At 41.9% G+C, this 26,310-nt stretch overlaps 1 protein-coding gene across 1 annotated transcript in view; it reads right to left on the bottom strand.

Moving 5' to 3' along the window:
- The window catches only part of LOC121001876 (excitatory amino acid transporter 2-like), a 162,063-nt gene that overhangs the window by 95,142 nt on the left and 40,611 nt on the right, over positions 1 to 26,310 (bottom strand). The window contains exons 4-5 of the mRNA XM_040433108.1: positions 19,543 to 19,695; positions 13,167 to 13,417 (exon numbers count right to left, since the gene is read on the bottom strand). Coding sequence (XP_040289042.1) covers positions 13,167 to 13,417; positions 19,543 to 19,695 — 404 coding nt within the window. The remainder of the gene's footprint in view (positions 1 to 13,166; positions 13,418 to 19,542; positions 19,696 to 26,310) is intronic.

The following is a 26,310-nucleotide window of genomic DNA, read 5'->3' as shown; positions in this document are numbered from 1 at the left end:
ATCCATCCACCCGTCCCAGTGCCAGTATACTAGCCCCGCCCACCCTGGCTCCCTGCGGTGTTCAGCATATTGACAAGAATCTGGGGCATTACATGATGTAATACCACCAACTTTCCTGCTGTCCAGCATTGCACATGCGCAGAGACATGAGAAAAGTTTGAGGAAGTGCCCCCCCTGTGTCATGCAGGACAGCTGGGAGACACTGACATTACTTGCTATCCTGCATGACACATGTGCAGAGACAGGAGTCTCTGGGAAAGTTGGGTGAACCCCTCCCCCTGCCTTTCCATGTTCTTATTATCTGCATTTATGCCTTGCAGGATAGCAGGAAATCTGAGTGACATTACATGATGTAATAGCACCCAGCTTTTCTGCTGCCCTGCATGGCACATGTGGAGAGACATGAGAATAGTCTGAGAAAGCTGAGTAAGGCTACTTTCACACTTGCGTTCAGAGCGGTCCGTCTGGTGTCTGCACAGACGGATCCGCTCCTATAATGCAAACGATGGATCCGTTCAGAACGGATCCGTCTGCATTATATTTCAGAAAAAAATCTAAGTGTAAAAGTTAGTCAGAGGATCCGTCCAGACTTTGCATTGAAAGTCAATGGGGACGGATCGTTTGAAATTGCACCATATTGTGTCAACTTTAAACGGATCGTCCCCATTGACTTACATTGTAAGTCTGGACGGATCCGTTTGGCTCCGCACGGCCAGGCGGACACCCAAACGCTGCAAGCTGCGTTCGGTGTCCGCCTGCTGAGCGGAACGGAGGCCAAGCGGAGCCACTGATGCATTCTGAGCGGATCCGCATCCACTCAGAATGCATTGGGGCAGTACGGATGCGTTCGGGGCCGCTTGTGAGAGCCTTCAAACGGAGCTCACAAGCGGAACCCCAAACGCAAGTGTGAAAGTAGCCTAACACAACTCCCACCTCCCCTCATATCTTCTCCTGTCTCTGCACTTGTGCCATGCAGGACATCAGGAAAGCTGAGTCACATTACATAATAGCACCCAGCTTTCCTCCTGTTCTGAATGGCATATGTGCAGAGAATAGCCTGGGAAAGCTGAGTGAACACACACACACCTCTGCACTGTCCTCACCTACAAGTCCTCACTTCATTACTGGTAGGGTTGTGGCAATCCAGAGGAATCAGGCGGGAGGCGAAGCTAGGAGGCGGAAGGCGGAGCTAGGAGGCGGGAGGCGAAGCTAGGAGGCGGGAGGCGGAGCTAGCAGGCGGGAGGCGGAGCTAGCAGGTGGGGCTAGCAGACGGGAGAAAGTTAGGAAGATAGATGGGGGCGGGACTCTCCTCCACTGCGGGCCCCCCTTCCTCACGGGTCCATAGCAGATGCGTGGTCTGCCTATATGGTAGGTACGCCACTGCTTTGCTTGCTCCTTCAATCCAAGTTCTCTGCTCTAGGCAGGGGGGCGGAGCCTGTGGCAATGTACGTCAGCCAGACGCTAGACGTGCCTGCCTTGCCTGTGCTGTGCATGCCGCTGCTCCAGTCTCGGATCTCTTAAAGAGACAAGCAGCGCAGGCACAGCGGCCGCCTCCACTCTAGACTACAGCTCGGTTTTAATTACAGGCACACAATAGAATTATAGATATAGCAGTAGTTGTGGCCGGCCCGGCGCTGGGGGCCCCTAAGGAGTCGGGGGCCCGGGGGCAATTGCCCCCCTTGCCTCTATGGTAGCGCTGGCCCTGACTGGCAAGGGGGGCAACTGTGACCACTGCGACCCCTATAGCTATGCCTCCTCCGGGCCCCATTGACCCCTTAAGGAAACGGCCATATTTCACCTTAAGGACCAGGCCATTTTTTGCAAATCTGACCAGTGTCACTTTAAGTGGTGATAAATTTAAAATGCTTTGACTTATCCAGGCCGTTCTGAGATAGTTTTTTTGTCACATATTGTACTTCATGACACTGAAGTAAAAAAAAAATATTTTTATTTATAAAAAAAATACCAAATCTAAAAAAAAGAAAGAAAAAAGAAAAAAAATACCAAATTTGCCCAAAATTATTTAAAACTTGCTAATTTCCAAGTTTCAATTTCTCTACTTCTATAATACATAGTAATACCTACAAAAATAGTTATTACTTTACATTCCCCTTATGTCTACTTTATGTTTGGATCATTTTGGGAATGACATTTTATTTTTGGGGGACGTTACAAGGCTTAGAAGTTTAGAAGTAAATCTTGAAATTTCGCAGATATTTTCAAAAACCAAATTTTTAAGGACCAGTTTAGGTCTGAAGTCACTTTGTGAGGCTTACATAATAGAAACCACCCAAAAATGACCCCATTCTAGAAACTACACCCCTCAAGGTATTCAAAACTGATTTTACAAACGTCGTTAACCCTTTAGGTGTTCCACAAGAATTAATGGAAAATAGAGATACAATTTCAAAATTTCACTTTTTTGGCAGATTTTCCATTTTAATATTTTTCTTTCAGTTACAAAGCAAGGGTTAACAGCCAAAAAAAACTCAATATTTATGGCCCTGATTCAGTAGTTTACAGAAACACCCCATATGTGGTCGTAAACTGCTGTACGGGCACACGGCAGGGCGCAGAAGTAAAGGAATGCCATACAGTTTTTGGAAGTAAAGGAAAGAAGTTATGCATCGGCACGAAATCACTAGTAGAGACGGTCTTAATGGATGGATTCTTCTTGTTTTAATAGAAACAACGCGTTTCAGGGATCAGAATCTCCCCTTCATCAGGTTTCACAATATGATTGTGAAACCTGATGAAGGGGAGATTCTGATCCCCGAAACGCGTTGTTTCTATTAAAACAAGAAGAATCCATCCATTAAGACCGTCTCTACTAGTGATTTCGCGCCAACGCAGAACTTCTTTCCTTTACTACGAATTTCTTTTGAGGGACTGGACATCCCATCCAAGAGACTACACAATCTGCGGCTGCAGTCCTGGTTTAAAGGTCTTATTTCTATTAAGTCTACAGTAGAGTTGTGCCTGCCGGAGCACAACCCTGTAAGGTGAGTTTGGATATTTCTCACTTTGATATTATCATCTGGTTGAACATACTACCCTATTGTGCGCTCTGTTTCTTCTCTGTTTCCCTCTTCTGGAGGGGAATTTAGATTCGTCCTTGGCATATAGTTTTTGGAAGGCAGATTTTGCTGGATTGGTTTTTTTGACACCATGTCCCATTTGAAGCCCCCCTGATGCACCCCTAGAGTTAAAAACTCTGAAAAAGTGACCCCATTTTAGAAACTACGGGATAGTGTGGAGGTTTTGTTGGTACTAGTTTAGGGTACATATGATTTTTGGTTGCTTTATATTACACTTTTTGTGAGGTAAGGTAACAAGAAATAGCTGTTTTGGCACCGTTTTTATTTTTTGTTATTTACAACATTCATCTGACAGGTTAGATCATGTGGTATTTTTATAGATCAGGTTGTCACGGACGCGGCGATACCTAATATGTATACAATTTTTTTATTTATGTAAGTTTTACACAATGATTTTATTTTTGAAACAAAAAAAATCATGTTTTAGTGTCTCCATAGTCTGAGAGCCATATTATTTTATTTTTTACGGTGTTCACCTGAAGGGTTAGGTCATGTGATATTTTTATAGAACCGGTCGATACGGATGCGGCGATACCTAATATGTATCCTTTTTTTTTATTTATGTAAGTTTTACACAATGATTTCATTTTTGAAACAAAAAAAATCATGTTTTAGTGTCTCCATAGTCTGAGAGCCATAGTTTTTTCAGTTTTTGAGCAATTATCTTGGGTAGGGTAAGATTTTTGTGGGATGAGATGACGGTTTGATTGGCACTATTTTGGGGTGCGTATGACTTTTTGATCGCTTGCTATTACACTTTTTGTTATGTAGGGTGACAAAAAAATGGTTTATTTAGCACAGTTTTTATTTTTTATTTTTTACGGTGTTCATCTGAGAGGTTAGGTCATGTGATATGTTTATAGAGCCGGTCAATACGGATGTGACGATACCTAATATGTCTACTTTTTTCCCCCCCTATTTTTTACCAATTTTTTTTTTACTTTATTTGGGGAAAATGAAATTTTTTGGGGGGAAAACGTTATTTTTTCTACTTTTTTTAACTTTATTTTTTGTCCCACTTTGGGACTTCAACTTTTGGGGGTCTAATCCCTTTTACAATGCATTCCAATACTTCTGTATTGGAATGCATTGGCTGTATGAGTAATACTGTGTGTATTACTCATACAGCTTCTGGCCTGTGAGATCCAGGGGGCTGGATCTCACAGGCTCGTCACCGGAAGTCAGCGCAGATGCCTAAGGAAGGCATCGCGCTGCCTTCCATGCCATCGGGTCCCCCCTACATGCCATCGGGTCCCCCATGGGCTGCCGTGGAGGTCCAATTTTAAGGAGGCAGGGCACTTATTTTAAGGAGGGGGGGGGTCAGTGTTAAGGGGTGAGGGGCTGTGGAGTTCACTGTTAAGGGGGCGGGGTGCTGTAGAGGTTCCAACCCGATGATCTGGTCCTGCTCCTTTTGGGCCCTGCTGGGTAAACTTTGATATGGGGTCACATACACCATTGTGGCTTATCACTGGACTCAGTGGTATTCTGTCCCCACGCAGCACAAAACCCAGCAGGGACATACTACTTCTTATGTACAGTGTTGTCCAGAGCATGGATAATATTGTGATAAAAGCTGGACAACCCTTTTAAGTCTTTTAAGTACTAAAGGATTCCCATTTTAGGAATGTTTGTGCACTGGTGTAAAATCTTGGATCATTTTTCGATTTTATTAAAAGACAGTTACAATGAATTGTGTTACTTACCTAGAGGCTGTGCCAAGGGCAGTGATCCAGGCCTGAAATATACCGCCATAGAATTTAAATGGGTTTTTCCTGGTAATTGAGAAAAATATGAGTGGTAGAATCATGCCTCCATGAATTACTAGGCCCACAATTACTGTAACCATGTACATTCCAAGCTGCCGAGCCACAGTTTCTAGGTCTTTGATGGCAGCAATCTTCCCACAGATAAGAGACGCAATTCCAAGTGGTGAGTACCTAAATAGCATAAGGGAAATATTTAAATGAATTATCACTAGTATATGAGCAGTATATGAGATTGTTATTGTCCTCTGTATGGCATATGTATTTGGATGCTGCTATGAGTTATTTTTATAAGAAATCTTATTGTTACATGTGCTTTACATGGTAATTTTGGGTGGTTATTGTGCCCTTTTATGGTTATTCTATATTAGTTGTATTGTATTTATTTTACATACTATTTAGCTTTGAACTAACCCTTTTACTCTATTGGGGGTTGACACATCTTTCATTTATTGCATAGTTGCCTCTACGGTCATTGACTGGGTCTTGCTTGGCATACATTATGGGAAAACAAGTCAATGGGAAAGTCAGTTTACATGGATATACTTTCTAAAATCCATTACGAATGAAGAATGTACTATATATACTGTTCTGTTGGAGCACATTGACTATATGTTGGGCTCAGGTATAATACAGTCTTCAGTGGGCCCAAAATCTGACCTAGTTCATACCCAAGAAATCTTGATGAGAAAACATGGCAGAACGTTTATATCAATCCTTATCCCACCATGCTAAACTAAAACAGTGCTAACTGACTTTATAGTATGGTGAAGAAGCCATTCAGATAGATGGACTACAGATTGAGTGTATGGCAGATGTTAATTTTTACTTTCCACATTGTCTATTTTACATTAGACAACATATTTCTGTATAACCTCATTCAACCCGAATAAAAAGTTAAATTCCATAGATTATTTAACTCTACCCCTTTTCATGGTTTATAATTGAGTTACTCAATAAACCACAAGGAAACAAATCCAGACAACCACACATATATCTTACCACATAATCATGCTGACAAGCCTCATAATGATTTCGTTGAGTATATTAAAGAAATCAGCCATTAACTTAGCCTGGTCTCCCATCTTTCCCATGGAAATACCAAATGCTATAAAGAAGCCAATGAGGCCTAAGTAGATGGAATGAAAATCAGAGGTCAGCAACACAAATACAAGCACAGAATATACTCAAACAGCACATTTTATTCTCAGTTCATTCATTAAATTCTTTGTATATTCTAAGTTTTCTTTATTCTAAGGACTATATTTTTTTGCATTCAGGTTTAAAGGGGTTATCCAACCCCTAAAATGCCTCCCCTACCTCCCAGAACCCTCACACTGATTGAACTTACCTTTCTCCCCGCCACCCGCGTCGCTTCTGATGCCCCTACACTGCCGCCGCTGCCCGTTGTGTGGATGAAAAAATCTGGACTAGCCTCCCTAGCGCCACCCACAATGCTAGGGAGGCTCGTCCCCATTGTGGCCTGCTATTGGCTGCCCCCCCCCCCTGTCACCGGATGTTTTCATCCGTGCAACGTGGAGATGCAGTGGCGGCCATGTGGGCGTCAGAAGAGACGCAGGAGCCGGGGAGCAAGGTAAGTAAAATCTGTGTGAGGGGCCCGGGCAGTAGGAGGCATTTTAAGGATTGGATAACCCCTTTAAGTCAATCTGGTATAAAACCTTCAAACAAATACAGTGTTGGTATGGCCACAATTACACCTCTAAAATATACCGTCCTTCAGGTCCCCTGACAGCATCTAAGACCAAAGAAGCCTAAAATTATACTGAAGGGACTCTGTCAGCATTTTTGACCATGCTAAACTGCTGACAGCACTAGGTTTAGCATGGTCAACTATTACAACACATATGAATTATGCATTAAAATGTTGTTTTGTACAAACCGGATTCCAAAAAAGTTGGGACACTATAGAAATCGTGAATAAAAACTGAATGCAATGATGTGGAGGTGCCAACTTCTAATATTTTATTCAGAATAGAAAATAAATCACGGAACAAAAGTTTAAACTGAGAAAATGTACAATTTTAAGGGAAAAATATGTTGAATCAGAATTTCATGGTGTCAACAAATCCCCAAAAAGTTGGGACAAGGCCACTGTGTGGCATCTCCCCTTCTTCTTACAACACTAAACAGACGTCTGGGGACCGAGGAGACCAGTTTCTCAAGTTTAGAAATAGGAATGCTCTCCCATTCTTGTCTAATACAGGCCTCTAACTGTTCAATCGTCTTGGGCCATCTTTGTTGCACCTTCCTCTTTATGATGCGCCAAATGTTCTCTATAGGTAAAAGATCTGGACTGCAGACTGGCCATTTCAGTCCCCGGATCCTTCTCCTACGCAGCCATGATGTTGTGATTGATGCAGAATGTGGCCTGGTATTATCTTGTTGAAAAATGCAGGGTCTTCCCTGAAAGAGATGACGTCTGGATGGGAGCATATGTTGTTCTAGAACCTGAATATATTTTTCTGCATTCATGGTGCCTTTCCAGACATGCAAGCTGCCCATGCCACACGCACTCATGCAACCTCATACCATCCGGATGACATGGCGTCCCAGATTTCCAAAAAGAACTTCGAATCGTGACTCGTCTGACCACAGAACAGTCTTCCATTTTGCCACACTCCATTTTAAATGATCCGTGGCCCAGTGAAAAAGCCTGAGCTTGTGGATCTTGCTTAGAAATGGCTTCTTCTTTGCACTGTAGAGTTTTAGCTGGCAACGGCGGATGGCACGGTGGATTGTGTTCACTGACAATGGTTTCTGGAAGTATTCCTGAGCCCATTCTGTGATTTCCTTTACAGTAGCATTCCTGTTTGTGGTGCAGTGTCGTTTAAGGGCCCGGAGATCACGGGCATCCAGTATGGTTTTACGGCCTTGACCCTTACGCACAGAATTGTTCCAGATTCTCTGAATCTTCGATGATGTTATGCACAGTTGATGATGATAGATGCAAGTCATTCTTCAATTTTCACTGGGGGTAACACCTTTCTGATATTGCATTCCACTATCTATCTGCGCAACATTGTGGAAATTGGGTGATCCTCTACCCAATCTTGGCTTCTGAGAAGACACTGCCACTCTGAGAAGCCTTTTTTATACACCAATCATGTTGCCAATTGACCTAATTAGTGTGAATTGGCTTCCAGCTCTTCGTTATGCTCAAATTTACTTTTTCCCAGCCTCTTATTGCTACTTGTCCCAACTTTTTGGGATTTGTTGACACCGTGGAAAATTGGAATCAACGTATTTTTCCTTTAAAATGATACATTTACTCGGATTAAACGTTTGATCTGTCCATCTACGTTCTATACAAATAAAATATTGACATTTGCCATCTCCACATCATTGCATTCAGTTTTTATTCACAATTTGTTTAGTGTCCCCAACTTTTTTGGAATCCGGTTTGTATAAAAGTAGCTCTTACCAAGAACATTCATCCCTCCTTTAAACTCTAGCTTCTTTTGGGTTTACCATGACAGGTCCAGAAGTTTCAGCTATAGAAGAATTTGAATTGAGATCCATTTAACCGTTAGTCCGGTAATATTAATAGGTCTGATTAGATCCAGTGGTGAAGGGGTGCTGGGACTTTTTTGAAACCGTTTGTATCTGGGGAAAAACAAACAAACAGTTTTTTCAGGAAACAGTGACCATACCCGAGACCAGGGTGTAACTACAGGATATAAAAAGTAGCAGTCACACCTTGGACCTAGAGCCTGAGGATGGAGGCATGTAAATGATTATTCATTTTACATTCAGGCTTCTAGTTACACATATGACTGGAGCGCCTAATATTTTCGGACCAAAAAAAATGGATTTACAAAAGACATGTGCATACGAATTATGATGTGTTATAGCAAAACAAATTTTTGGACAATCTGATAAATGATTTTCCCCTGAAAGTAAATTTTTAATATTCTAAAAGTTTTTTAAAGGTAGAAAAAAAACTTCATCTTATATGGAAATGCTTAAAGGGTTTCTGTCATGAGAAATACTGTTATGTAGCTGACTGGCATAAGCAATGTGCTAATGTCAGCAGTACGTAACAGTAGGCTTTATAACTCCTGCCTGCCGCCGTTCTCTTAAAATACTTTTAAATATGCTAATGAGCCTCTAGCTGCTATTAGGGCGTTGCTTCAGCACTAGAGACTCGGTCTACGCACCCTTTGGCATGCCCAGGTCCAGTTGATTGACCTTTTGAGTTTCCTCAGTGTCCCCTAAATCCTGCGCCTGCGCCATCCCGTTTAGTATTCGGCGCAGTGGGTGAAGGACGCGCCCCTGCTGACGGTTTCCTCACTGCGCCTGCGCCGAAGGAAGGAAGCCGACAGCAGGAGAGCGTCCTTCACTCACTGTGCCTGCGCCGAATACTAAAAAGGGACGGCGCAGGCATGAGATTTACGGGACACTGAGGCGAACTCGAAAGTCAATCAACTGCACCTGGGCGTGCCAAAGGGTGCGTAAACCGAGCCTCTAGGTCAGGGGTCTGCAACCTTTAAGACATAAAGAAGCCACTTGGACCCGTTTCCAAAGGAAAAAAAAAACTGGGAGCCGCAAAACATTGCGACATTTAAAACAAATATAACACTGCATATATTGTTTCTTACCTTAAATGCTATATACAGGATCGTGCAGTCAGCTGTCATCTATCTGTGGATGACGAAACACTGTTATGGGGGGATCTGTGGATGACGGACCACTGTTATGGGGGGATCTGTGGATGACGGACACTGTTATGGGGGGATCTGTGGATGACGGACACTGTTACTGGGGGGAATCTGTGGATGACGGACACTGTTACTGGGGGGATCTGTGGATGACGGACACTGTTACAGGGGGGATCTGTGGATGACGGACACTGTTACAGGGGGGATCTGTGGCTGGCACTGTTACAGGGGGATCTGTGGCTGGCACTGTTACAGGGGGGATCTGTGGCTGGCACTGTTATATATGTTATGTGCCATCCACAGACCCCCCCCCCCCCATAACAGTGTCATCCACAGACCCCACCCCTTAACTGTGCCACAGATTCCCCCCCCGCCGCCCTCCCAGTATACAAATATAAATGTCTTATTCAATTAAAAGTTATTACACATGCCCCCTCACTCCTAATAGTACCGTACATCGTAATTATTAGGATGTAATTAATAACTTCTGTACAATGCCGGCAGGCAGGCCGGGCGGCCGGCGCGTCACTCACTGTGTGTTCTTCACTCCCGCGCAGTGCTGGCTCAGGCTGGCTCCGGCTCAGTCACTCCTCCCCCTCGCACGCAGGCGGCCTGACGTCACCAGGCACTGTACTAGCGGCGAGGCGGAGCTGAGGAGCGGAGCTGATGGAGGCAGCCATGTAGCGTTACCTAGCAACTGCAACGCTATTGCCTGTCACCAGGCGGGCAGTGTGGAGCGGAGCGGCGACCTGTCAGCAGCGGCAACGCCAGAGCAGGAAAGTGTCACAGTGCGCCTCCTCCCCTCGCTAGCATCTGCCCCGGAGCCGCGGCAAAGGTTCAAAGAGCCGCATGCGGCTCCGGAGCCGCGGGTTGCCGATACCTGCTCTAGGTGCTGAAGCAACACCCTAATAGCACCTAGAGGCTCATTAGCATATTATGAAAGTCTTTATTTTAAGCGAACTGCGGCAGGCAGGGAGTTATAAAGCATACTGGTATGTACTGCTGACAGCACATCGCTAATGTCAGTCAGCTACATAACGTTATTTCTCATGACAGAAACCTTTGAAATGGTTTAAGTGCTTGTTCTCCTCTTAAAACTAGTAAAACTAACTACTGTAGATTGCAATGAGATGCTTCTTTACTACATTAGTTTTTAAATTACCAGAAGTAATACAAAAAAAAAAACTTTTAGCACAGCAAGACCAGAGACCATAAAAACCAATTCTTAGTCAGCCTGGAAATGTCTCTTTGATAAGAGTAGATAAAGATAGCCAAATGAGTCAAAAATATTTGACTTGATTATTCATTTATTGAGGAAATAATCCAATATCACGTCTTTTAGTGGGTTTCCTCCCATTAACTGCTCGCTTCCGGTACTACAACAAAATTTCTATTGTATTAAAGTAAGGACTTTGACTTAGCAATTGCAAAACTTTAACTTTATTCCTCTTTAATAGGGATGAGCGAATCCAAACTGTAAAGTTCGGGTTCGTACCGAACATCGAGGGTTTGGGCACCCGAACCCTGTCACGGAAGTCTGTGTTCAGGTTCAGTGTTCGGATGCTGAATAAAATTTGTTGAAAGGCTGCAGTGCAGCCAATCAACAAACTTTTTAGCTGTGGGCACTTGGAAGCCATCACAGTCATTCCTACAGTAGTATTCGCATGGCTGTGATTGGCTGGCGCAGCACGTGACCCGGTCTGTATAAATGCCGAACCACATGTGGCACCACAATTCTGCTCTAACTAGGGTAGGGACAGGACGCAGCTCGAGTGAGGGACAGTGTTATACTGTTAATCTGTCTGTTATTTCTGTGGGTGACATAAATCCATTTTTTGGGTTGAGATACACCTCCTTTGCATCTGTGACATGGAAATACAATAGTTAATCTGTCTGTTAATTCTGTGTGTGACCTATAGCCATTTTTTGGAGTGAGATACACCTCATTTGCACCCGTGACAAAGAAATGCGATTGTTAATACGATTGTTAATTCTGTGGGTGACAGAAACCCATTTTATGGGGTGAGATACACCTGCTTTGCATCCGCGTCTGTCAATTTTGTGAGGGACCTCAAAGAATAAGGAGAGCATCAAATAATGGACACGGGCAGCTGGGGCACTGTCACCATCAGAAGGGAGGGTTAGAATGACCAAAATGTGGAAAACCTTCGTCAGCACTCCACAACATCCAGAACCACCATCTCATACGGACCTTATTAGCAGGAGGCAGCATTTCAGCAACATGGCAGAAGAGTATGTGTGCACATACTGACTGATGGGTCAGCCCCTTTTAAGTTCTGGGTCTCCAGATTGGACACATGGCCTGAGCTTGCCCTTTACACCTTGGAGGTGTTGGCCTGCCCTGCAGCAAGTGAATTGTCCGAACGTGTGTTTAGCACTGCAGGAGTGTAATCACTGACAGGCACATCCGCTTGTCCACAGCCAATGTGGACAAGCTCACGTTCATTAAAAGGAACCAGGCATGGATCCTAAAGGACTTGTCCGTACCTTGGGCTGAGTAGAGAAGTAAGCTAGCCGCACCTAGCCATTGTTATACTCCAGTGCAGTTTGTTTGTTCTGTTTGCCATTTCCAAATGTTTTGGGGTCTCCCCAAATAAAAAAATAAAAATAAAACCCCCATAAAAACAGTGTTGGCAACCTCCACCTCTTCCACCTACACCACCACTTCCACCGCCTCCTCAACCTCCTACGCCACTTGGACCTCCGCCTCCTGGTTCAAGATTGTTATTATGTTATTTTTCTATTCTATGTTATTTTAAGTCATTTCTCTATCCACATTTGTTTGCATGGCAATTGACTTGTTCTTTCACCCATTTGCTTCCTTTTGCAGCCCTCTAGCCCTTACTACGACAATTTTACAGCCACTCCCACACCTAACTCTATTTCACCTTCAAATTGTCTGCTAATCTTAAAGGTTCACATACTTTTGCCACTCACAGACATTTGATCATTTAAAAAAAAAAAATTATGAGTGAGTCTAATATTTTTTACTTTTTTATTTATTTAGTTATGTTTATCTACTTTTAGGAGTTTTGTAAAAATCTAATGTAATGTAGATATATTAGTTAACTGTTCATTAATTTGGTACAGACTCGCAAAGCCATGCTTAAAACTGACATAAAAACAACCTTAAATAAAAATAATTACATCCCCCCCCCTCCTTAGTTTATAATAATCGGATCTAATAATTGCTTGTCTTCTAAATGCAGTCCATCTACATCTGTAACCTCACTAGACTTGTTTCCATGGTCAAATAAATTTTCATTTTGCATTTCTTTTCCTTGGAAAAAAGAAGCTGTTTGCCAAACAAAGACATATTCTGATTTAATATTATATAACCTAACTTTTGCAACAAAAAAAAACATCTGGCATGTCATAGCAAGAAGGAGCCAGGAGGATGACAGATTTGTACAGATTGATAGATAGACACAACCAATGTGAGTGAATGACTAAGAAGCTGTTCTCATAATGGGAGGCGTATGCCAGGTAGCAGACAACCAAAGAGTTCTGTAGTAGTTGTATTGTATGTTACTTATTGCATGTATGGTTTACACTCTATATGATTTATGCATACTATAAAATACATTTGTTTTAATTAGTCATACCTGTTGAAAACAGGCTTGAACTAAGTTCTCAGGAAAGAGGTTACGGATGAGGTCCAGAAATGCATCAATACTGGATACTTCTTCATTTTTGGTTGATATGCTGACTTGCTTCTTCAGTTTAGGATTGCCAGGGTGAATGGATAGAACGAGAATGACTCCAAGTAAAGCTGCTAAGATGGTAGTGGACATATAATAAACCATTGCACGTGTGCCCATCCTTCCACTAGACTTTGCATCAAGGCCAGCCAAACCTGTTGATGGAAAGTATTTCATAAAATGATTATATCACAATTATCATAGGATCCCTAAAAAATGCAAAAAGCTTTATTTTATTATGTAATTAAGCCACCAATCATGGTTTAGTTAAGCCGACACCTATTAAGCTGCCAGTATGCTTTGATTAAGACAGATTAATAATAACATCGAAAAATTTTGACTTACTCTAGGACCGCATAAGGATAATGAAAAATAGAATATTATGAAAATAGTAGAAGAAATTAAATTTTAAAAAAAACACAAGAAATATACAAAGGTCTGTGAAGACTATAAAAGTAACAAAGTTTATAAATGGAGAAATAAAACAAGTGAAAAGAAGGCAAATAAAAGAGCCAATTTTACAATAGGGACACCACCTTACCCAATCAGGGAGAGTACATTGGAAAAAGGGTATACACACAATCGCCTAGGAGTCACACATATACACGCACCTAAAGAATTATTAGGAACACCATACTAATACGGTGTTAGACCCCCTTTTGCCTTCAGAACTGCCTTAATTCTACGTTGCATTGATTCAACAAGGTGCTGATAGCATTCTTTAGAAATGTTGGCCCATATTGATAGGATAGGATCTTGCAGTTGATGGAGATTTCAGGGATGCACATCCAGTGCACGAAGCTCCCGTTCCTCCACATCCCAAAGATGCTCTATTGGGTTGAGATCTGGTGACTGTGGGGGCCAATTTAGTACAGTGAACTTATTGTCATGTTCAAGAAACCAATTTGAAATGATTCGAGCTTTGTGACATGGTGCATTATCCTGCTAGAAGTAGCCATCAGAGGATGGGTACATAGTGGTCATGAAGGGATGGACATGGTCAGAAACAATGCTCAGGTAGCCCGTGGCATTTAAACGATGCCCAATTGGCACTAAGGGGCCTAAAGTGTGCCCAGAAAACATACCCCACACTATTACACCACCTCCACCAGCCTGCACAGTGGTAACAAGGCATGATGGATACATGTTCTCATTCTGTTTATGCCAAATTCGGACTCTACCATTTGAATGTCTCAACAGAAATCGAGACTCATCAGACCAGGCAACATTTTTCCAGTCTTCAACAGTCCAATTTTGGTGAGCTCGTGCAAATTGTAGCCTCTTTTTCCTATTTGTAGTGGAGATGAGTGGTACCCGGTGGGGTCTTCTGCTGTTGTAGCCCATCCGCCTCAAGGTTGTGCGTGTTGTGGCTTCACAAATGCTTTGCTGCATACCTCGGTTGTAACGAGTGGTTATTTCAGTCAACGTTGCTCTTCTATCAGCTTGAATCAGTCGGCCCATTCTCCTCTGACCTCTAGCATCCACAAGGCATTTTTGCCCACAGGACTGCCGCATACTGGATGTTTTTCCCTTTTCACACCATTCTTTGTAAACCCTAGAAATGGTTGTGCGTGAAAATCCCAGTAAGATTGTGAAATACTCAGACCGGCCCGTCTGGCACCAACAACCATGCCACGCTCAAAATTTCTTAAATCACCTTTCTTTCCCATTCTGACATTCGGTTTGGAGTTCAGGAGATTGTCTTGACCAGGACCACACCCCTAAATGCATTGAAGCAACTGCCATGTGATTGGTTGACTAGATAATTGCATTAATGAGAAATAGAACAGGTGTTCCTAATAATTCTTTAGGTGAGTGTATATTACATGCTACAATGCATTACCAGATCTGTCATGTGATGGACACCAGCAGAACGTATCTGACCCCATGCAGCACAATTTTTTAGGCTGTGGCTACATCATCTTGGCTGTGACATCCATTACATGACCAAAGATCACTGTGTAGCAGAGCAGCGACTCAACTAAATGGGGTCACTAAGAATCCTTATGAAGGGGGTTGTCCAAACCGGAAAGCCTAGTGTATACTCCTTCATTTTATCTGCAGAATCTCATCCTCTTTGCAGGTACTGAAATACACTTTGGATATTCCGCCAGCAATTCCATGGCAGAAAATCTGCAGTGTATATACCGTGTGTAAACATACCCTAAAAGTGACTAAAAGTAATTAAAGTGATTAAAAGCTTCTCCGATCTTGCTATGCACCATGTGCTATGGTAGTTGGAATTTGGAAACACACCGCCACGTTGATGTCACAGCTGGGTAAACAGAGGGTCGTGTTTCAGACTACTTATGCACACTGAGCATAGGGTCTTCTATGAAATTGTGAGTCACTGAGTAGCATTGCACATTGGACTCCTAAGCCCAGAATTAGCATCGATTTTAATTAATAAATAAATAACAAGTTCAACTGAATGTTTTTCCACAACACTAATTTATCAAAATTAGAGCAAAGGAAAATTGGCTTGGGTGCCCATAGCAATCTTTCATTTTTCAGAGTTGCTTTGGAAAATGAAAGGACTAATCTGATTGGTTGCTATGCACAACTAAGCCTGTATTCCTTTGCGCTAGTTTTGATAAATCTCCTCCTATATATCAATCTGCTCCCCAGCTCTTGCTTATAGCTTGCTGCTGGCAGATCACACTGAATGTTGTCACATGTAACGTTAAGTAATTTTTTACTTTAGAATTGAAAGTTTGACAGTGTTTTCCCATAATTGAACTTAATAAAGAAGATTAACAGACTCAAACAGTTACTCTAGAAAGACACAACGTACCTTGTACTCACTAGGTTAATTTTTGACTGGATAATTTCCAAACTGTGCAAGTTAAAGTTAAAGGGGTTATCCCATGAGTAATGTAAAAAATCAGACATCATATATTACATGACAGTCTCTTTCTAACAAACTTATAACCAGTCCTGTACCTCACATGAATCCAGAGATCTCCCCATTCATTGTTGCAATTGCTCAGCTACATTTATTTCAAGCTGGCAGCTCAAGGGGTGTGTACTTTCTCAAGGGATGTGTCCTGTCTGCTGCTGGTGGCAGTGAGCTGGACAGAGAATTTAGAAAAAGAGCAAACAGCAGGTGGCGCTATACAGATATATTTCATTGAATAGCTCAGTGGCTATACAACATTTTTGATTATATGCAATTACAAAAGTATTCAGATACAGGTGCTGGTTGAAAAATGTGGAATATTTTTAGTGGGACAACCCCTTTAACATGTAGTACACATGGTATATTTTGACTTTTCCTTTTATTCACCAAATGTATCAAGTTGTTAAGGGAGGTTGTTATCAGGAAATTGACTATTAAACCAGGCACAGGGGAACATTTCTCATAGATTGCCCATAGCAACCAATTTGAGTAATTCAATTTTCAAAGAAGCTCTGAAGAATTAAAGGTGAAATCTGATTGTGTGCTATGGGCAACTAAGCCAGATTCCCTTTGCACCAATTTTGATAAATCATCAAATACTCTGTAGGACTAGCTGAGCCTAATGTAAAAACACCTTTCACTTATCAATCCACTGCTTCATTCTGAAGAAAAAGTCCCCTAGCCAATTTGTGCACACTTACTCCGGCTTTCACTGCCAGCCCCATTATCTACTTCTTGATTGATAGCTTGACAGTCTAAGGACTCTAAGGAAAGATTTTTTCTCTCTGTCATTTAGTTTTTTTTTTTTTATTTAAATTTTTTGCTTTCTCTCCAACCTGCCACCTTACTTTTAAGCTCTTTAACGCAATGACACCAGTAGCAAACACTGACATATATAGCTATGGAACACATGGTTGACGGTGTTACCATATAGCATGTTTAAAAACCCACTGAGCCGCCACATGTGTTATGCTTTTTAATATTGGTAATATTTTTTCTTATTGGGGGCAGATGGTGTTTGAGCGCACACAGTGTTACCGGAAATGCGTCCAAAATGTATGCCTTAAAAGGGAAGATAACTGGCCCTGTTTATACACAGTATTAATGTCAGAAGAAATAGTGGCTTGTTTTGCACAAGTGTGAAATTATTCTCTCTTTTATTTGGGATTGGGATTACTCTTACCTATTCCACTTTAGGTATAGCCCTGGAGTGATAGGGCAAGTTTGCCAGCTCTTGTTTAACCAGGTAGTCAGCACCAAGTCTGGCAGTTTGCTGGACAGATTTCTTGTGTCCCATCAGTGTTGCTACAATCTTGGGCTAAAAATATTTTTTTTGAATTTTGAAGAAATTTAAGTAGAAGCAAGTAAATATAATATTTTTGGGGGGGAAGTTACTTTTTCCATTTTTTAGTGATGTAAATTTAGTATATCATTGTGTTTTATTCTATTGTGTATCTGTTATTTTTATGTAAGTGTATAGCTGATATCATAACATTACAAATTCCCTAGTTAAGAGATTAATAAAGTACCGTATTTTAGCCCTATAAGACACACCTGCCCATAAGACGCACCTGGGTTTTTGAGGAGGAAAATAAGAAAAAAAAAATTTTGAACCAAAAGGTGTGCTTTTGGTGGGTTTTAAACTACCGTAATGGTGGTCTGTGGATGACACTGTTATGGGGGCATCTGTGGATGGCACTGTTATGGGGGCATATGTGGATGGCACTGTTATGGGGAATCATTGTGGGTGCATCTGTGGATAGCACTGTTATGGGGGCATCTGTGGATGACACATACTGGGCATCTTATGTGTCATCCACAGATCCCCCATAACAGTGTCCCTGTGTAGTGAATGGTGGCCGGCATCTGTTTCTGCAATGGCAGCGGGGCCCGGTGCAGTCACTGTATTCTACTACACCGGGCCCCGCTCTCTGTAGTATACGGTAATCATATCTAACTTGTGGCTATTGTTTAAAGTATTCCAATCATCTTAAATCTAGCGCTGTACTACTTACAACGAACTTCTTGGCAGTCAGGAGGCCGGGCGGGCGCTCGTAGCGTAGCTCACTACGCTCACTGCGCCTGCGCCGCCTGCTTCATTCATAAAGTGGGCAGCGCAGGCGCAGTGACGTAGTGAGCTACGCTACGAGCGCCCGCCCGCCTGGCCTCCTGACTGCCAAGAAGTTAGTTGTAAGTAGTACAGCACTAGATTTAAGATGATTGGAATACTTTAAATAATAGCCACAAGTTAGATATGATTACCGTATACTACAGAGAGCGGGGCCCAGTGTAGTAGAATACAGTGACTGCAATATTTTGCGAATATTTGGGCGAATATTCATCATATATATTTGAGAATTCACGATTATTTTCTTGATTGCGAAAATCGGCAATGTAATATGCGCGTATTGAGCGCGCAATACAGGTGTGGGTCACTGTTGCTACATTTTTTAAGCTGCTAGAAGTTTCCTGAGACTGGAGAAAATGGTTGGCAAGGAAGAACATTACAATAGCTTTATATGCAGATAGAGTGCTCCAATATATTCGCGGTTGCGCAAATCTGCAATTAATGATGCGCATATTTTTTCGCAATACGTGCAACGTTGTGAACTTGTGACATCACAGCACTATGTCTGTAGCATACATGTATGGACAGCAGAACCTATCAGCTACACTATATTACGATCTAACCTACACTGACTATCTCCCACTAACTATCTGTATTATATATATAAGCTATCTAACTAACTAACTATCTAATGTAATGACACAGTAAAGCACAGAGCACAGCAATGACACTGCTGTCTCTCTCAGAACTCCATAAAACTACAGAAAATGGCTGCTGGGGAAGTTCTTATATAGTAAGGGGTAGGCAACTTTCCTATTGGTTGCTAGGGATATTGCTAAGCTCAGACATTCTCATTGGCCCACAAGCAAGAAGGGATGAAAAAAAAAATCTAGAATATTCGTGAATACGAATATATAGCCTTATATTCTAAATCTTCGCAAATTCTCGAAGTGGCGATATTCGCAATTAAAATTCGCAAATTCGAATAATCGCGCCCAACACTATTAATGAGCTATCAGCTCTGAAAAGATAAGGGCTACCAGACAAGCCATCAGAGCAGCTTCCTCAAGGAATTCAGTTAGAAGGAGAAGCAACAGTATGCAGATAAGGTGAAACTGGGGGCTTTACAAGACTGACAACTTTTTTGCCGCCAATTGCCATATCCTTTAAATTAATTGCTACACCTGAAATGCTCAGAGGGTAGTCTCCAGGTACCAGGAAACTACCTTGCTAGGTTTGTCCATGAAAGTTAACACAGTTGATGGACTTTTCTAGAAAATAAAATTTCTTTCTGCTTCTATAAAATCTCTTACCAGAAATCAAGCTGGAGATAATTAGCGGTAAAATTAACATCTTCAACATCCGCATGAGAATATCCCCTGGAAAGGAGATTAGGATGATAATATTTCCATCTAGAGGAGGAAGCAATCGAAGGAGACAGCCAAAGAGAGAACCAAAGATCACACCTAAGAAGGAAGAGAGAAGGAAATATTGTATTAATATGGGAACTATAGGAATGAAAGATACATTACATTTTGAACCACAGAAATATAGACTATAAAGGCTAAGGCCAGAAGTGGCATAAACAGGATTTTCTGCAGCAGAATTGTGTGTGAAAAATCCATAGCACTTAGAGTAGAAGCAAAATGAATGAGATTTTAAAAATCCTATCCATACCCTGCTGAGAGTGTCCGCACCAGAATCTGCACATTACTTGACATATGGTGTGGATTTAGATTGACAAGCTGTCAATTTATGCAGCAGACTTCTGCGGAATGTGCAGAAGGTATGTGTATTTATGTGTGACTTTTTCAACTGCAGATTTTGGGGACACATGCTGTGGATATTAACCCTTTTAGCAAGGCATTTTAGTATGGCCACATATGCCAGAAATCTGCAGGGGATCCAACATATGCAGCCATAAGATGAGAAATATCAGAAGAAATATACAATATAGTTCTAATATATACATGCAGTGTCACAGTGGATCACTGCTAAAAACCTAATTTATTGCTAAAATGGTTGATATCTACAGTACCATTAAGGGTTAACGTATTTTTCTATGTCATGTCTGTGATTCCAAGAGCTTCGTTTTCTGTCCGGACTCAGTAGGAGGAAGGCTGTGTAGTGTAGTTGAGAGTTGGCAGCCAAAAAGTGAGAGGCTACATGTGCCTGTATAATGTAAGGCATACTACAGGGACACTCCTTCCCTGCATGCTGAGAACACGTGCCAAACCTCTGAGAGAAAGATGTAATGAATTTCTACAGACTGTTAAGGACCATAAGAAGAGTGCGTGGACAGTAAGGTAATCGTTCATTTATGGCAAAAGACCTTACTGCATGTGGACTGCGTATAATGCTTCAGTGCCTGCCACACTTTAGAGCTGGACCAGCTATCTGTTTAAGTTCTACACCCCGCAGTGCATGGACAGTAAGGTAATCGCTCGTTTATGGTAAAAGACCTTTCTGCATGTGGACTGGGTATACTTCTTCGGTGACTGACACACTTCAGAGCCGGACCAGCTATCTGTTAAGATGACTGATGATTGGGGTCCCTGCAGTGCCTTTTAGAAGTCAGGTCCTCATAAAAAGAAGATAATGGTTGGCCATCTATAATATACTGCGTGGTTTACTAAATAATCTAACCATTTTTTATGCAAACATAGGCCAGCCATATCAAGTGCCGCTGCAGGGGTTGGGGGACTAAGGGCCTACCTTGCTCAGAGGTCCACTGGGGGATTCACCTGTTTCCCTGTGAGCCAGTCTGAGCCTGCAAGAGCCTTTATATGAGGGTGTGCCCTGACGAAAAGTAAGGATGTGCCACTTCAATAACACTAAAATGAACGTATGCTCGGTTACGGGGAAAACATATGATATCCGCGACTTTATTAACTGCCGTAGCGAGGGGGTTGTCTACCTGGCTCAATGCGCATGCCCTAAGGATTATGTGGGCAAAACTTTTAGAGAATTTCGGAAGCGCATACTTGAACACCTTAATGATATTAAAAACAAAAAAGACACCCCACTTGCGAATCATATGTGGGAAGTTCATCGTGGAGATCCGAGATTTCTTCGTTTTTCCGCATTGGAATTGGTCAGACCCTCACCCAGGAGGGGCGACTGGGACCGCAGGATTCTCCAGAAGGAGTCGGAGTGGATCTTCCGGTTCCAGTCACAATCTCCAGCGGGTTTGAATGAACAGCTCACCTTCACTTGTTTTTTATAATGTTTGGCTCCTGGTACTCCTGCTTCTGGTCTACCGGTCACTTCATCCTCCTCTGACAAATGACTAAAAGCCTATCGACACGTGAAGTGTTAATATTCTGAATTTAGGACCTATATATATCAGTATGGTCCGTGTATCATCTATTTTACTGTATCTATTTATTAAAAATATACCTTTTAAATATACCTCATTTGCAAATTGCATGCGATTCGACACATGACTTGAGTAGCCAGGAATTTGTCTAGAAGTCCCTCTCTGCCTAAGTGTGGCCCTATACACTTGCCCCTCATTCCTCTACCTGGACCTGTCATTTTGATATACTCCATTAATTTAGTCCACTCACAGGTTCTCACTTATTTCCATAGTAGTCCTCCTTTTTGGATTTTATATCCTAATATTATGGTCCAGTACTCCTGTCTGACCCACCTGACTGAAGAGTATACATATTTTGCTGGCTAATTGGGGCTGTGGTGGCGTTGTTCTGACGGTGGAACGCATAACCACGCCCCTTTGGAGCTGCTATGGAACGCATGAGCCTGGGCCTGCAGCGCACGGATGACGCAGGCGGGCGGTGATTGGGTGCCGGAGGTGGAACGCACGGCCATCTTGGAAATCTCGGCGTGCGTTCCAACCACGATCTGGGATAAACAGTCACTATGTAAGCGGTTAGGAGAGCCCTAGTAAGATATCGTTATCGATGTAGGCCTAATAATTAGTGTTTCTGTGAGTATACCTTCACCATCACAGTAGGATTTCCTGAACCTTGTTTAGTCTATCTGGATGTGAGGTCACATGTTGTAATAGGGGTAAGGTGATTGGTGCAGGACAATGGGGGACTGCCCCTACCTGGTGGGTATAAGTAGTCAATGTGTCGACCTGAAAATCGGAGCATAATTTTTCAGCCCCCTGGAGTACCCCTGACTGCGGACCACTGTATGGAGAGACCCTCAGGACCGGATAAGTACATTATATATATGACTATACATCTTTATTATCCTGTTCGTTCCTGTACTATCTTATTGGTCTACAACAGTGGAACACCGCCTCGGGGTGCTCCAGCAACCTTGGTTCTTTTCTTTCATCGTTTTGAAAAGTTGCCATGTAGCCGCTTTATTATAGCAGCAACCCATTTTTCTATATATCTTTTATATACTTCTTGATATAGTCTCCTGATGAACCTTTTATGAAGGGGAAACGCGTCGAGACTTAGACTTTAAACTGAGTGTAATACTTCATGATTTTGGTAGAGTGCTATCTATCCTGATATATTGTATGTATCATTTCATCATCTATGGAAGATGGAGATTTTTCCCATGGTGTTATAAACATTGTTGTTATACTGTGGGATTCAGATATTGTGCTGGACCATCCTCCCTTGACTTGATTTAGCACTCTTTAACATGGTTGGTAATTGAATTACACTGCTGTGATTTTCTTTCTTGTTGACTGCTGTGGAGTAACCGTTACTCCTGCTCGTTTTTTCTATTATCGTTGATGCATGACCCGGACATCCATATGGGTCTACTTGCTACAAGGGCCTTTTAAGGACAGACAGGCTAGGCACGGGGACGGAGTGTTCCCACCATCAGGGTGCATCTCTGGGCTGAGACAAGGTCAGGGACACCATAGGGACACAATAGGTACCTGGATGGTTTGTCTTTTGGGTGTACCATCACGATCAGCCACCCTGTCTGTCACTTTCAACTGGCTCCCAGTGTCTGTTTGTAAGTGTTGTATGTCTATTAGTCCCCATGTGAGGGACCTCTGTGTAATTTTTTAAGCATTTATATTAAAAGTTTTTTTTTAGGTAGTTGGCTCCTGTGATACACTTTTCTATATACAACTACCCACCACGCATTTAATTTGTCTTTGATAAATTTGTGCCACTTCAACCACTGCATTCTCAGCCATGGGAGAGCTAACTACAATCACCCTCATTATCACCACCTCCACTCCTATCTTTTCCAACGCCACCATCACGCCTCCTCCTGTGGTCCAGGTCGCTGAACATGTCCAGCTTTGTCATAGAGACCTTTTGTGAATACAAGTCCACATCCACATAAATCTTGTCACCTTAAGGCCCCATGCGCATGACCATATATTTTTTTTCTGCATTCGATCCACATTTTTGGCGGATCGGATGTGGATCTATTCATCTCAATGGGGTATCAAAAAATGTGACTGCTCACAGTCCGTAAAAAAGATAGAACATGTCCGATTCTTGTCCTTTTGGCGGACGTTAATGCAGGTGGTAATTTTTTTTTAATTATTCTTTTTTGTTCCGTAAATTGGTAACGCAACTTGTATTGTTGCAAATAAGAGGAATGAGTACGGCGGCACTGCCTTCACTGATATGCAGCCCAAGGTTGCAAGGAGCCGGTACTGTGGTATAGACGTACTTCGTCAGTGGTGCTCAGCGTGACAGAGTGAGAATCAACAATGTACGATGCATGTAGAGAAAGGAAACAAAGTTGGCGGCACTCACCGAAGTAGTTAGATTGTTGCGGCTTTTATTTCAAAACTTCATAAGAAGGCGGTGCACAAATCGGATACAGGGGCGGACATACACGTGTGTCCGCCCCTGTATCCGATTTGTGCACCGCCTTCTTATGAAGTTTTGAAATAAAAGCCGCAACAATCTAACTACTTCGGTGAGTGCCGCCAACTTTGTTTCCTTTCTCTACATGCATCACACAACTTGTATTATACATGAAGGGATGTATAGAACACATTCATAAAAATTTAGCATATAGAGGTTCAGTTAAAAGAAATTATGCTTAATATGCTTTATATGTTTGAGGCAATATAATTAGAGATAAGTGAAATTTTAAAAAATACGATTAGGCAGCTTTGCTGAAGTTTGACAAGAAATAATTATCGCCATATGTAATAGTGTACAGTGCTCGTGCAATGAACAATAAACAAATTGTTTGTTTTGCGTTGATTGGACAAATCTGTTGACAGCCCAGTACCAGTGTAAATGCTCTAGGGGCAAACAAGCAATGATTGCAATAACAAACAAAAAAAAATAATTAAAATATTCATGGAGAACTGGGTTGACTTCTCTGTTGGCTACAGGCTCTAAAGTAGGGATGGGCTTCGTCTTAATGGAGAGGCTGCAGTTGAAAAAAATGATTGCTGGAAGAGTTTTTAAACTAGGATCTGGGGGGAGGGCAGTCATAATAATAAAGGGGAAATGTTACTGTTCTTGAAACAGTAGGAAATAATGATCACAAAATAATAATATTTCCCCTGAAATATAAAACACAAACTCTGGCTGTGAGAGCAGAACACTGAATTTTAAAAAGGCCAATTCTCCCGGATTGAGGGCAGCATTTCAGGGCATAGACTGGGAGTAGCTACTGCCACATAATAATACTGGGGATAAATGGGAGAGATGAAACTGCAAAATTTATTCCTGTAGGTAACAGGTATAAATGGTTAAAATTAAACTCCACATGGCTTACAGCAACTGTAAAAAGGGCAAAAAATGGCATTTAAAAAAAAAAAGATCTGAGGAGCCAGATCTAGCCTTTACAAAGAGCTTAATAAAATCTGTAAAAAAGAGATAAAATCTGCAAAAATACAAAATTAACAGCAGTTGGAAAAAGAAAGCAAAACAAATCCCCAAAAATTCTTTAAATATTCAAATGCTAAAAAACCAAGGTCAGAGCAGATAGGTTCCCTAAATAATGGTAAATGAAGGGGGAGGGTGGTAACTGAAGATAAGGAAAAGGCAGAGTTACTAAATAGTTTTTTTTTTAGCTCTGTATATACAAATAAAGAGAAAGACTCCAATCAGGCAGTCAAAATAGCATCCTGGATCAACGACCCTGGAGTCAACGGAACCAGGAATTTCCAGCCAGTCTGCCAAGCCGGAACTTACTTGTGACCTATAAACTGTAAACTGTACAACTCAAATGAAAAACAAACTGAAATCTTTTAGTTAGAGGGAAGAAAAAATATAAAAATAAAATATGTTGCATAAGTGTACACTCTTAAACTAATACTTTGTTGAAGCACCTTTTGATTTTATTACAGCGTCTTTTTGGGTATAAGTCTATCAGCATGGCACATTTTGACTTGGCAAGATTTGCCCACTCTTCTTTGCAAAAACACTACAAATCTGTCAGATTGCGAGGGCATCTCTTGTGCACAACCCTCTTCAGATCACCCCACAGATTTTCAATCGGATTCAGGTCTGGGATCTGGCTGGGCCATTCCAAAACTTTATTCTTCTTCTGGTGAAGCTATTCCTTTGTTGATTTGGATGTATGCTTTGGGTCGTTGTCATGCTGAAAGATGAAGTTCCTCTTCATGTTCAGCTTTTTAGCAGAAGCTTGAAGGTTTTGTGCCAATATTGACTAGTATTTGGAACTGTTCATAATTCCCTCTAGCTTAACTAAGGCCCCAGTTCCAGCTGAAGAAAAACAGCCCCAAAGCATGATGCTGCCACTACCATGCTTCACTGTGGGTATGGTGTTCTTTTGGTGATGTGCAGTGTTGTTTTTGCGCCAAACATATCTTTTGGAATTATGGTCAAAAAGTTCATCCTTGAATTCATCAGACCATAACACCTTTTCCCACATGCTTTTGGGAGTCTTCAGATGTGTTTTTGCAAAATGTAGCCTGGCTTGGAAGTTTTTCTTCGTCAGAAAAAGGCTTTCGTCTTGCCACTCTACCCCATAGCCCAGACATATAAAGAATACGGGAGATTGTTGTCACATGTACCACACAGCCGGTACTTGCCAGATATTCCTGCAGCACCTTTAATGTTGCTGTAGGCCTCTTGGTAGCCTCCCAGACCAGTTTTATTCTCGTCTTTTCATCAATTTTGGAGGGACGTCCAGTTCTT

Source organism: Bufo bufo, chromosome 1 (assembly GCF_905171765.1).
Source record: "Bufo bufo chromosome 1, aBufBuf1.1, whole genome shotgun sequence".
NCBI classification, from domain to species: domain Eukaryota; kingdom Metazoa; phylum Chordata; class Amphibia; order Anura; family Bufonidae; genus Bufo; species Bufo bufo.
This window is presented reverse-complemented; position numbering and strand designations above follow the sequence as displayed.